At 49.6% G+C, this 12,675-nt stretch overlaps 5 protein-coding genes across 7 annotated transcripts; 3 read left to right on the top strand and 2 right to left on the bottom strand.

The window, feature by feature from the left end:
• Positions 1–283: 283 nt before the first annotated feature.
• Positions 284–3,423, top strand: LOC6549717 (chitooligosaccharidolytic beta-N-acetylglucosaminidase). 2 transcript variants are annotated; one of them, XM_001977372.3, is made up of 3 exons: positions 284–571; positions 1,505–3,042; positions 3,105–3,423. In XM_001977372.3, the coding sequence occupies exons 1-3, from the start codon at positions 435–437 to the stop codon at positions 3,284–3,286; spliced, it is 1,857 nt and encodes a 618-aa protein (XP_001977408.1). In that variant the 5' UTR covers positions 284–434; the 3' UTR covers positions 3,287–3,423. The 2 variants fall into 2 exon arrangements, with proteins under 2 accessions (XP_001977408.1, XP_026838315.1); XM_026982514.1 differs by having other exon boundaries at positions 1,502–3,042.
• Positions 3,424–3,433: 10 nt separating this feature from the next.
• On the bottom strand, positions 3,434–5,616 carry LOC6549716. 2 transcript variants are annotated; one of them, XM_015155602.2, is made up of 3 exons: positions 5,347–5,616; positions 4,507–5,043; positions 3,434–4,355 (listed from the first exon to the last, which is right to left on the bottom strand). In XM_015155602.2, exons 2-3 carry the CDS (start codon positions 4,974–4,976, stop codon positions 3,548–3,550), a joined length of 1,278 nt encoding a protein of 425 aa, XP_015011088.1. In that variant the 5' UTR covers positions 4,977–5,043; positions 5,347–5,616; the 3' UTR covers positions 3,434–3,547. The 2 variants fall into 2 exon arrangements, with proteins under 2 accessions (XP_015011088.1, XP_001977407.1); XM_001977371.3 differs by having other exon boundaries at positions 5,400–5,616.
• Positions 5,617–5,673: 57 nt separating this feature from the next.
• LOC6549715 (ribosome biogenesis protein NOP53) lies at positions 5,674–7,850 on the top strand. The gene is made up of 5 exons (XM_001977370.3): positions 5,674–6,029; positions 6,095–6,268; positions 6,326–6,646; positions 6,722–7,138; positions 7,197–7,850. Exons 1-5 carry the CDS (start codon positions 5,902–5,904, stop codon positions 7,591–7,593), a joined length of 1,437 nt encoding a protein of 478 aa, XP_001977406.1. The 5' UTR covers positions 5,674–5,901; the 3' UTR covers positions 7,594–7,850.
• On the bottom strand, positions 7,677–11,354 carry LOC6549947 (RNA cytidine acetyltransferase). The gene is made up of 5 exons (XM_026982513.1): positions 10,838–11,354; positions 10,331–10,778; positions 8,992–10,270; positions 7,962–8,931; positions 7,677–7,822 (listed from the first exon to the last, which is right to left on the bottom strand). Exons 1-5 carry the CDS (start codon positions 11,038–11,040, stop codon positions 7,696–7,698), a joined length of 3,027 nt encoding a protein of 1,008 aa, XP_026838314.1. The 5' UTR covers positions 11,041–11,354; the 3' UTR covers positions 7,677–7,695.
• Positions 11,355–11,368: 14 nt separating this feature from the next.
• Positions 11,369–12,402, top strand: LOC6549946 (probable U3 small nucleolar RNA-associated protein 11). The gene is made up of 2 exons (XM_001977368.3): positions 11,369–11,953; positions 12,106–12,402. Exons 1-2 carry the CDS (start codon positions 11,477–11,479, stop codon positions 12,310–12,312), a joined length of 684 nt encoding a protein of 227 aa, XP_001977404.1. The 5' UTR covers positions 11,369–11,476; the 3' UTR covers positions 12,313–12,402.
• The last annotated feature ends 273 nt before the right edge of the window (positions 12,403–12,675 follow it).

Raw genomic sequence — 12,675 nt, 5'->3', positions numbered from 1 at the left:
GGATAAATATCCTATATGTATAGAAATGCTCATTTTATTGGGATTTGTGAACTAAATTATAAGAGTTAAACAGTCTGATGAAAGGACCTCTTTTTTTCCACCGTGTATTTCGAATCCGCTCTCTCTCTCTCTCGCTCTCGCTTTTGCACTCTCTTCAATTCAATTGACGACAAGCTCGACTTGTTATTGCTGTTGTTGCTGTCGCTGCTGCGCTGCAAGTGAAATTTCGCCGGATTTATTTTATTCGTACTTCCCCGCGTCGCTTTTTCGATTTCAGCTCTTCAGTGTTGTTGTGCTTGGCGAGCGGAGCGGGTGGGCGGCAGATTGAATATAGCGAGTACACCATACACCACACACCATACACCATACACCAAATAGCGAACAGAAATTATAAAAGCGGGCGTCGCAGCTGAGGAAGCCGTTAGAAAGGAACGATGCGGTTCAGCGGCTACAACCGTTATCAGTGCTTCTGCTCTGCTGCTGCTTCGCTGCTTCTTTGCTTTGCGGTCGGCGCAGCGCTGACGCGGGCAGATGATGCCGGCAGCGACGTCGACGCCGGCAGCGCCAGCAGGTTTGTGTCTCTGCTTAATAAAGGAAACCAGTGCAACAAGTGGATTTTTTTTTCTTTTTTTTTTAATATGCTCATTTTTTCTAAGAAAATACAGTGAACATACCCTAAACCGCATAAAAACTTTAAAAGTGTTACACATTTTCAATGAAATTGCAAATGTTACATGCGATCCGCAGACTAGACCACTAGTTGCTTTCTAAAAAATGTACAAAATGTAAATAAATTTAAGGAAATCCATTCCACAAGGGAGCATTTGGAAAAAACTGTGCCAAATGATAACAAATGGTTGGCGTCTCTGCTGTGCAGGAAATCCAATTTCTTCGAATAACTAAAAGCAACAAGTGAAATTAAAAGAAACAGAAAAACAGGTGAAAATTCATCCGTGCCAAATGAATTTACATGTCAATTTGCATTCGTTCCATGTGCATTTTTTTCGAAAAGGGAACAAGTGCAACAAGAAACTTATTGGCAAAGCGACAGAAAAAAAAACTACTTACTTTCTATACAGCTGCAAATATTATTGAAATTAAGTTTGCAAATAAATAATATTAAGTCTCACTTTTCCCCCTTTTTTTCCGGGCAAAAACTGTGAAGAAAACATGCATCTCGTTAATTTTCATTCCAACCAAATTTGATCATAGAAAAATAAGATATTATTTCAAGTGTTCATACCTTTTTTAATAAATAACTTAATTTATCAAGAAACCCTTTAATATACTGAGTACTGATAAAGTGTACTCAGTATATTAAAATTCAATTCAATATGTTCCTCTATAAAATGAAAGGCTCTACGGCAGAGCAGTAACGAAATTTGGGTTCTAATTCAAGCAAATGCTAAGTACAATCTAAAAATATAATCATATATACATATGTTTGCTATTGTGATATTGTACTTACTTGGCATTATTAACGTAATCTCTTTTGGATTAGCAGGAAATGGCTGTGCAGCCGGACGGACATCTGCACCGCGGAGGGGGAGATGGTGGCCGGACTGCAGTACGCGCCGGAGATCTTCGAGAGCCAGCGGGACTGTCGGCTGTCCTGCGGCAAGTACGGAGCCATCTGGCCCATGCCCACGGGCAAGGAGTGCACCATATCGCACAGGCGGGTGCGGTTCGATCCGTGGAAGGTGCGCTTCCATGTGGTGGCACCCGGCGAGGCGGCCACCCAGTTCCTCAGGGAGACGAACCGGCTGTTCGTCTCAAATCTGCTGAAGGAGTGCACACGGAACTGCACGCTCGAGAGCAGCAAGCAGATTCTGGTCAGATCCACGGTGGCCAACGAGAGCCTCGTCCTGGACTGGCCCACCGACGAGAGCTACGCCCTGGTGGTGCGAACCACGGATACGGCCACCTTTGTGGACATCCAGGCGGCAACGGTGTACGGGGCACGCCACGCCTTCGAGACGCTAAGCAACCTGGTCACCGGCAGCCTGTCCAATGGCCTGCTGATGGTCACCACGGCCAACATCACTGATCGGCCGGCCTTTCCGCATCGCGGCGTGCTTTTGGATACGGCCCGAAACTTTGTGCCCCTCAAGTTCATACGCAGCACTTTGGATGCGATGGCGGCCAGTAAGCTGAATGTGCTCCACTGGCATGTGGTGGACACGCACAGTTTTCCGCTGGAGATCACCAGGGTGCCGGAGATGCAGCGTTACGGCGCGTACTCCTCATCGCAGACGTACTCGCGTCAGGACGCACTAAACCTGGTCAAGTATGCCCGATTGCGGGGCATACGGATACTGATCGAGATCGATGGACCCTCGCACGCGGGCAATGGATGGCAATGGGGTCCTGCCGCCGGACTGGGCAACATGTCCGTGTGCCTGAACCAATCGCCCTGGAGGAGATTCTGTGTGCAGCCACCGTGCGGCCAACTGAATCCCCTGAACGATCACATGTACGCGGTGCTCAAGGAGATCTTGGAGGACGTAGCCGAGGTGGGCGCTCCGGAGGAGACCCTGCACATGGGCGGCGACGAGGTGTTCCTTCCCTGCTGGAATAACACCGACGAGATTCGGGATGGCATGAGAGCACGCGGCTACGATCTCAGCGAGCAGAGCTTCCTGCGGCTGTGGTCGCAGTTCCATCAGCGGAACCTCAATGCCTGGGACGAGATTAACGAGCGCATGTATCCGGGCATTAAGGAGCCCAAGTCGGTGATCATCTGGTCCAGCCACCTCACCAATCCCCGGTACATCGAAGCTTATTTGCCCAAGGAACGGTTCATAATCCAGACCTGGGTGGAGTCGCAGGATGCCCTCAATCGGGAGCTCTTGCAGCGGGGATACCGACTGATTGTGTCCACTAAGAATGCCTGGTACCTGGATCACGGTTTCTGGGGCAGCACGTCGTACTACAACTGGCGCACCGTGTACTCCAGTGGCATGCCCGTTGGTCGCAGCAAAGATCAGGTTCTCGGCGGTGAGGTGTGCATGTGGAGCGAGTATGTGGATCAGAACTCATTGGGTATGTAAACAGCAGGGAACCGCACGGTAATAACCCACTTAATCACCCACAATCCCTTACAGAATCCCGAATCTGGCCGCGAGCTGGAGCAGCTGCCGAGCGACTGTGGTCTAATCCGAAGTCCTCTGCCCTGCTGGCCCAGAGAAGGTTTTACCGCTACCGGGAGCGACTTCTGGCCCGAGGAATCCACGCGGATGCAGTGATTCCGCACTGGTGCGTCCTCCACGAAGGACAGTGCCTCTAAATCGGTCGGTCCGAACTTAGTTATAGCTCCAGCACCAGCACCGTGTACATACCTTTCAATCTATGTTACTTTATTCATCAGCTATTGCCCATAAAGATCTGTTTTTAATCCAATCCGCCAAGCGGCTCGAAAGTGAAGCTTAGTCAATGTGTTTAAAATATGCTTTTAATTATCTGGAGGTATGTTTTCTACATACATGGGTTACAGTTACGAAATTCCTAATACTATATGAATTCGATATAATCATAGAAACCAATGAGCTTACTTAATGTAGCCCTGATCAATGGCGTGCTTGAAGATATCGGCCAGTCGCTGCTGCTTGGCGGGCTCCTTGAAGGGTGTGATGTTCCAGATGTCGGTAAGAATCGCGTTCTCCTGGATGCCGTCCAGATCGGCCACCTCCTCGTCCTCCATCATCGTCATCGGCAGCGATTCGATGCCCATGCCGCAGCCAAAGCGACCAAAGTTTTTCAGCTCCTCCTGCAGCGATTCCCAGGAAATGATAGCCTCTGCATTACCACCCAGATCCTTTATCAGTTCCTGAGCGCTCTCCAGGTAGGCGCGAAGCAGCTTATCGTAGTGCTGCTCCCTCAGCTCCTGGCTCGTGCAGGAGTAGATGAAGAAACTCAGGTCCAGGGCCAAGGAGGAGCACCTGGCCAACTGGAAATCAATGATGATGATCTCCTGCGATTGCCCCTGCTCGTTGTACTTGGTCAGGAAGTTGGGCGTCCAACAGTCGCCGTGCCCGAAGACACTCAACTTGGAGCGAGTGGACACTAGGTTGATCAGGTCGTCGAACAGCGGCGGCTGCAGGAAGTTTGTGGCCACAGTCTCGTACTTGCTATCCGGATAGATATGCTTGACGGCGTCCCTGGCCACATTCTCCGCCAGCAGGAGGAAGCCCGTGTACCACTCCCTGGTGTGTTCGCCGTAATAGGTCTCCTCGAGCGAATCTGCCGCCTTTTCGAAATTCTTGCTATCCAGAGCATTGAAGGCCAGGGCCACGCCATGGAATCGACCCAGGGTTCGCATCGTCAGCAGGGCATCCTCCAGCGAAATGTAGTCCTGACTGCGAGTAAAGTGGTTAGAGTGGTGATGATAGGTAATTGCGGTTGGGTTTTATAATTTATAACTCAATATAGACATTGCAGTAATCTATTTCAAGAGTTGACAGATAGTATTTATAGAACGTTGATTTCATATGGAAGGGGGCAACTTACCGCACAGGAGCCCTGTAGCCCCTGGGACCCACATCCTCCAGGGCGATGAAATCGTTGGCGCCATCGCACAGGCTGGCCAAGCAGCGGGGATACTCCACGAAGGGCTTCTCGGGGGCGGGCTGGCGGGACTTCTGGAAGGCCTCGATGGCCGGTAACACCTTGGTGTAGAAGTTGATCTCGTTGCGGAAGAATATCACCGAACGGAAGAGCCGCCGGCGGTGCAGATTGTCGGGCATGGCCTTCACGATCACACCGACCTCCATTTGCTCCTCGTCCTGGCCCTGTTCCGCCTCCTTGACGCCGTAGATGGTGATGCGGAAGACACGGCTCAGATAGGCGTCGCCCTTCTTGCCACTTGGGCCAAACTTGTAGGAGGTGTGCCGGGTGCCGCCCGCGTTCCGGATGATCTCGTCCAGCGTGGCCTCCGAGAACTTGGCCGAAATGTCCGCAAAGCTGGGAAAGGTGCTCATCGTGGTGGTGTCCAAAGTGTGTCTGTCGCTGCTAGAGATCGCGATCTGCTATTTGTAACGAATTAAACTACATACATGTATTTCAGCGCGGAGATAACACGGCGTAATCGGTGAAAAACAAAAATTGAGAAAAGAAAATAACAATAAGAATAAAGACTTGAGCAGGCTAATGCTTGAATACCCTTGCAGTTATAGTTTTAGATTTATTCGATTTATATATTTATTTTCTATAGGATATAGGCAGTAGATCGTTGAGATATAAAAAAAATCAATGTCGTTCTTGTAAACTAAACAAAACCACTTCAAAGTGATCATACCCTTTGCAAGAGTATTCAAACACAGATAAAAATAAGCGGACAAGTTTGTTTACCACTTTTTGTTTGGTATGTACACGTCAGCGGCGTCTTCACTACTCGCACTTACCGGCTATTTTCACTTTAGAAACGTGCGTGAGCTTGCATCGGTTTATGGTTTTGCCCTTTTGACCGCCAGCTCATCACAAATGCTACTGACTTTGATTCGGCTCGCGGGTGGCTATAAAATTGAAATGGATTACAATGCACGACAGAGCTCAGTTGGTCACGCACACAAGCACACACACAGCTGGTTTGAATGCAAGTAAGGTGGGGCTAGAGATGCGCAAGCCAGTTTCTAGCTAGCTAAGAGCCAGTGCCTCTTTTCAGCTTGTTTCCTGCTGCTTCATTGACAAGAATGTTTTAATAATATATTAAGAATTTCATTCATATTTGTAAAGTTTTATGTATAGAGTTGCAACTCATGTGTTTCCCATCTCTAAGCAGCTGACAGCACAGAGCGCCAGTGTTGGCAAGCGACGCTAAGCGTGTTGGAAAGCCTTTTGCAGATTGCACGTGTGCCGCTCAACATTTGTTATTTGTATTTTTTAATTTCAAAATAATCCGGAGAAATGACGGCCGTAGAGCCAGCGACGAAGAAGAAGCGCATTTCGAAGAAGAACAAATCGGCGTGGCGCAAAACCGACATCCAGGATGTCGAGCAGTTCCTCGAAGATCAGCGCCAGGAGGAGCGCGTTGGGTAAGTTAGCGGGTAAACAATGTGGTAATTTGCAATTCTTTAGCTGGGTGTTGCGCCTATTACAGAACATTCGCGGACAAACAGGATGAGGATCTATTCGTCGTGGACACCAGCCTCCAAAAAACCAAGGCCACCGTTCTGAGTGTAAAGCAAAAGCGTAAGTTGAATGCCAAGAAGCCCATGCGCAGCCACCAGGCTCTGGAGAACACATCCAGAGTCCAAGATCCCATTGCCAAGCGGTAAGTTCGCTGCCTATTCCCTGGCAGGGAGTCTTACTAAGCCTGAAATTCCTGTAGCAACCATGTGCGCCAGAAGAAGAACGGACGCAACATCGAGCTGGAGGTCTGCAATCCCACCAAGCCGCGCCATCGCCAGGCCAACAGCGATCGGGCTCTGTACTACGAAAAACTGGAGCAACGGCTGGCGGACAAGAAGAACAAGAAGCTTGCCGTCGAGAAGGACATCTGGCAGGAGGTGGATTTCCGCGATGAGATACCTGGTCTCAAGGACGAGAAGGGCTGGATCAGTCGCGATCTGGCACTGCACACAGCCGGAAATATTGGCAAGAAGGTGGTGAAAACTCACGCCAGTCTACACCACAAAACTACCAAGGCCAAGTAAGCAGACTACTCTGCAATTCTTACTTGCTAAGGCTTAAATTGGTCAATTATTGACTGTAACTTGTCTTTTAGGAAGTTTGAGCTCCCGCATCCGGGCATGAGTTATAATCCCGCACCCGAGGATCACCAGGCGCTGATCGATCACGTGGTGGAACGCGAGGAGGGCATCATCAAGAAGGAACAGCACCTGAAGCGCGTGACCACCAGCATGTTCTCCAAGGTGACGCCCGAGGAGAGAGATCGTCGTCGCCTACAAGAGATGAGCCAAGGCATGGATGAGGAGGAGGGTGGTGAGCAGGATGATGATGGCCAAATTAATGGGGAGAAAAAGGAGGACGATGATGAAAAGCCCTATCACACAATCAACGCCCCCGTGGAAAACAAAAAGAAGAGCAAGCAGGCCCGCCGCAAGGAGCTTAAGCAAAAGGAGCTTGTGCGCCAAACAGAGCTCAAGAGGAAGCTCAAGCAACAGACTGCTGATCTGATCCGGTAAGGTTATATATAATGTCTTTGAAGTCCACATAATCCCTATGGTTTCCTCATTCAGTATCAAATCGATTCGTCACGAGCTGGACGATGAGGAGGAAGACCTGAATGATCTGAAGAAGCGCCGCAAGCAGCGCGCGGAGAAGGCCAAGTTTGAGCCGAAACGCCTGGGGCGGCACAAGTTCGAGGAGCCAGATCTGGATATAAATTTGCCCGAGGAAATCGCCGGAAATCTGCGCAACGTGAAGACAGAGAGCAGTCTGCTGAAGGACCGCTTCCACACGCTGCAACGCAACAATATGCTGCCGACGACAAAGCTCGTCAGCCGCAAGAAGGCCAAGGTCAAGCGCTTCGAGCGAAATACACACAAGGAGCCGGGTGTCAGCTACCAGGACCTCAAGGATCGACGCAGGGCGGCTGCCAACGCAGCCAAGGCTGCAGCCGATATCAAGATATAGTTCAGTTATTAGGTTTCTTTATTTTTAACGGAGCTTACAACAATATGTACTTTTCTGTAGCATTAAAATCCACATTCTTTCCCCCCCCAAAAAAAAGGTACTCTAGATCAGGGACTTGCCCTGACCGCGTTTCTGTTTCGGATTATTCTTCTTTTTCTTCTTGGACAGCGGAGCTGCCAGGTCGCGATCACCGGGCTGCTCGATTGGTCCATCCAGTCGCTTGACGCCACTGAAAAGAAAGAGAGGGAAATAGGAATTAAATAGGCTTTGGAAGTTTGGGAAATTACATTTATTTTTACCTAGTGATAAAAAGAAACGAATCAAATAATTGTATTTATATACTTTAATTATACATTAAGCGCACCTACCTTTTGACGGAGAGCAGCCCGCTGCCACCGCCTGTTCCGTTTGTTTCCAGCGCCTTGGACCAATCCTCCTCGGTGCCTTTGATTTGGAACTCGTCCAGCTGCTCGGCCTTCAGTCGCTTCAGCTCCTTGCGCTGCTGCTTACTCAGCTGTTGGGCCGTTTGATCCAGCTCCTGGTCGAGGGACAGGGTCAGCGGTTGGAGTTCCTCGCCCTTCGACAGATCCGCCTCCCGTAGCATGCCGCCCTCGATATGCTCCTCCAGAACCGACCGGAAGCACTGATTGCACCGTTTCATGGCATCGAAGAATTTGGCCAACAACTGGTTACCTGGCATATTCAGTTCCAGACCCAATGCATCCACTGTCTTGCCCTGCACGCCCAGGGCCAAAAGGATGCCCTGCTGCACCAGGTCGAGCAGCAGACCATCTATCCTGCCCTGGAAATACAGCTGGGCAATGTCCGCGAGCAGATCGATGATCAGACGGAACTCGGACTGCTGGCGAGCGTAGCTCTCCAAGCGCTGCAGATCGTGCGGCAAAAAGTACACATCCAGCATGGGCTTATCGAGGACTTTCAGGGCACTAGCTTCCGTGTCCACGGACTTGTTCTTCAGCAAGGCCAAACAGAGTTTCGTCTCGAACTCCCTGAACGTCTTTCCCATTAACTTAAGGACTCTTCTGCGGAAATCCTGGTAATACAGGCCCAGCCAAGGCGTGGCAGTGGGTGTGTGCAGCATGATGCAGCTGTGCTCGGCGGTCAGTTCGTTAGATTTCTGGCTCAAGTACACTGGCACAAAGCCGGCGTTCTTCCAGAACTTCAGCAGTTCGGAGGTGAGGCCATAGGATGTGCCAATATAGTCCACGGGTTCCGGGATGCGTTCGTGCAAGCGCTGCAAAAGCGTGGGAATACGACTGCGAGGCCGAATTTGTTCCTTCAGCAGACTCAGTTCCTCCTCCTCCACCTCCTCGATACCTAGGCGAAATTGAAGGCGAATATTATAGAGACCATAATAAATCATTGGAGTGCACTCACCTTTTCCAGCATCCTTGCTGGCAGCTGGACTGTCCTCTAGGTTAGTGTGCTTTCTCGCATAATAGTCCTTGAGCAGCTGAATGGCCCGCTTGCCATAGCCCATCCTCTGGTAATTTGGATGCGTGGCTACCCTCACGATGCGAACGCCGCACAGCTTGGGGAAGTCTCGATCGCCATACTGCTCGGCTATGTTCCAGGGAATCAGATCGCCTGCCGCCTTCTTGCCCCTGCCCAGGGAATCACTTATGCTTTGGGCGGAGATCTGACCCTCCAGTGCCACTTGGATAACCACCAATATCTCTGGCAAGGCGTCCATACGCTGCACGGGACCCAGGAGACAAAATAGGTGATGCGCCGGGGCATCGCTCATCATCTGCAGATCGTTGGGGGTGTTCTTGTAATGTGATGATACATAAATGGATACCAGGCGATGGAGAAAGGCCTCGGCAGCCTTGTGATACGAAAACAGAGCGTCCCTGTCCACATAGTACAGTTCACAAGCATCAGGCGTGGGACATCCCGAGCTTATGCTCGGCACCGTACTGGCATCCAGGCACAACAGGTTGATCAGCCACTTTTCTATGTCGTCGTTCTCCTGGTACCGAATGGATTCCTCCAGTTTCAGTGGCGGCCTCGCATTGTTATCCTTTTGTAGCTGGGAAATAAGCTTCAAGCTTAGCGACCGGCCAGTGCCCTCGTATCCATTTATCGTACTGGCCATGAATACCAGATACGGACCGATCATCTTCTTTACCAGCGGCAAGGGAATGGCAGCCGCCTCATCGATCAGCAGAAGATCAGCGGCATTTAGGAGATGGGTATCGCTGGGAGCTATGTACTGTATAGTCTGTCTGCTGCTCCTCGTGATATTTATCCTTATTATCGCCTTTTTATAGTCGGCATTGGTGGAGCGTATAATAGTGTAGTCGGCATGCTCCTGGTACTCTAAGGCATCGAAACCCTTGAGGACAAATTCAAAGAGCGTGATTAAGTTTTCCGGATGCGGCGAGGTCACGTAGACATTCACATAGCCAAAAGCCACGGCGGCGGCTATCGACAGACCCAGGGCGGCCGATTTGCCACGACCACGAGCTGCTGTCAAGGACATGGGCGGCTTCAGTTGCTTATCGACCAATGCCTCAATGAACTGGGCTACGGCATTGGCCTGATCGTAGGTCTTGCAGAGATTAACCAGAGCTCCAGCCGGCTGAACCGTAAGGAGGCTCTCCTTTAGCTCCTTAAGGCTAGCCTCATTGGGCGATCGACCGGCGCCTGCGGGCTAAAGGTATGGAAACAAGTGGTATTAGTTGCTACACAAGATTTACACGCTCCAGCTTACATTCACTGGCTCCACGTTGATGGTCTTGGAGCTAAGTGGCAGCACGGTGAGGTCATCGTTGACCACCAGACAGCGCTTGCAGTCCGCCAGGGAGAGAATCAGTCGCTCGTTGAACCGGCAGGTCACCGTCTGATGCGCCTCTGTGCGGAATCGCTTGTGCACATCCATGCTCATGGTGTATAGCTGCTTCAGCGACTGCAGCGTCTTCAACAGCAGGATAATCAGACCGCCACCCTCCACGGTTTCCACAGTTCGAGCCAGGAGATTGGGAGTTAGGGCCTCGAAGTCCTGCAGCACACACACGCCGTAGGTTCGGCCAAGCACCGCGTGCGTCTCGGAGTAGTATCTGCCGTGAATGGTGGTGGCCACTCGGAAGGAATCGAACAGGTCCGCCTCATTGACGTCCACTTTGCCCACGGCGATCTTCTTTGCTCGCTTTTTGCCATGACTGAAAAGGTAACTAGTTAGCTGACTTTCTGTGCAATAATCCTGTCGTTGGATACTTACTTGGAGATGGCCTCGTCCTTGTTCTTGTAGCACCACAGGACCGTGGGTCGCGCCTTGACCGTCGACTTGGTGAGGATGTCGTAAAGAATGGGCACCTGGTCGCGCGCCTTATCCCCGATGACGATGAACATGGTTCGGTGGCCCAGTTTGACTCCGTTCTCGATCATCACGCGTATCCGGTTGTCTATTTTCTTCTTCACCATTCTGCGGCTGTCCTGCGTTCACTTTTCACTTAAAAACTCCGGTTTTCCGAAGTAAATAATGGAAATGTAATTGATGCCCGTTCAAAATGCACGTGTGCGGTTTAGAGATGGACGATTTGGCGATAGTCGTGATTCAGACACTTAGCTAAAGGTCTCTATCGCCACAAGTCACGTAAATCGTCTATCAAATGCGTAAATCGTCATTATTAAATGCACATGGAAGTAGCTTACACGGAAGTCATGAATAGTAGAATGATTGTAAGAAGACAGCTTGAATTTCGCCCAATGTCCCGATTAACACTGTTTTTGATGTCTTAAATTAGACATTGTCAATTTATCGATACGCTTATCGATCAATTGCGCATCTCTAATTCCTAAGCGCACGTTTCTCAAAACAAAACATTTCATTGCTGTCGACTATTAGTTGAATATCAAGATGTCCTCCTGGAAGAAGGCGTCGAAGAGCAACCAGAAGGTGCACAGGGAGCGCCACCAGCCGGAGGCGCGCCAGCACCTGGGATTTCTGGAGAAGAAGAAGGACTACAAGAAGCGAGCCATCGATGCACAGAAAAAGCAAAAGACCTTGAAGTTATTGTACCGCCGGGCGCAGAACAAGAATCCCGATGAGTTCTACCACCACATGATCAACTCCAAGCTGTCGAACGATGAGCACCACGAGCAGGACAAAAAGGACGAGCACACGCCCGAACAGCTGGCTCTCATGCAGACGCAGGACCTCAAGTACGTTGTGATGAAGCGCACCATGGAGCGCAAAAAGATCGACCGCCTGAAGGCCACGCTAGTGGACGTGGACGCCCTTGGGGGAGCAGGCAATAAGCGGATCACCTTCGACGACGAGGGAAACGAGGAGTCGGTCTTGGGCGAACGGCTCCAGAAAGAGCAGGATAAATCCGTAAGTGGACTTGGGCATGGTAATTACATGGATGATCCCATGTCATCTTGAAACCAACTAGGTTTTATATTTTTGGGGGACAGTATTATATAAAATATTTCTTTAAAATTAATTCGACGTGTATTTAACGATTGTGTTTATTTTGTTTGTAGAAACCACCTGCAAACGATACCAAACAGCAGCGCATCAACGAGCTGAAGAAACGCGAGCATCGTGAAAGGGAACTCAGCATCGTCCAGCAGAAGATTCAGCTGAAGAACGCTCTCAAGCAGCCACGTCTTCTGAAGCCGAGGAAAATTATGGCTGGAACCAAGGACAGTGCGCCCGTCTACAAATTCCGCTACGAACGCAAGAAATAGGGTGGTTCCCCTTTTAGTTCTTTATATTAATAAAACCATTAGTTAAATACAGTTAATAAAGCCATTAGTTAAAGCCTTTTGACAAACAAATTCAACGAGGTATGGCATTCCACTCTTGGACAACTATTTTTATTGCTATCGAAAAAAAACTTATTATTTCTTAATAAAAAAAAAAAAAAAAATTTTTCGGTCAAAAATCTGATATTTTCAAACGGAAATTTAGCATAATCAATGCTAACTATGATTTTCGAAAAAATAAATTTTAACAAATTTTCGCATTTTCGATAAGGGGTACCCCCATCAAAATATGTGAAAAATTGAAACCTCCTAAAACATCCGGCTTTGAACACATGTGGATAGGGA

This window comes from Drosophila erecta, unplaced genomic scaffold (genome assembly GCF_003286155.1).
Source record: "Drosophila erecta strain 14021-0224.00,06,07 unplaced genomic scaffold, DereRS2 tig00000126-arrow-pilon, whole genome shotgun sequence".
In the NCBI taxonomy this organism is placed as follows: domain Eukaryota; kingdom Metazoa; phylum Arthropoda; class Insecta; order Diptera; family Drosophilidae; genus Drosophila; species Drosophila erecta.
Note: the sequence above shows the minus strand (reverse complement) of the source record. Positions and strands in the feature narration are given on the sequence as shown.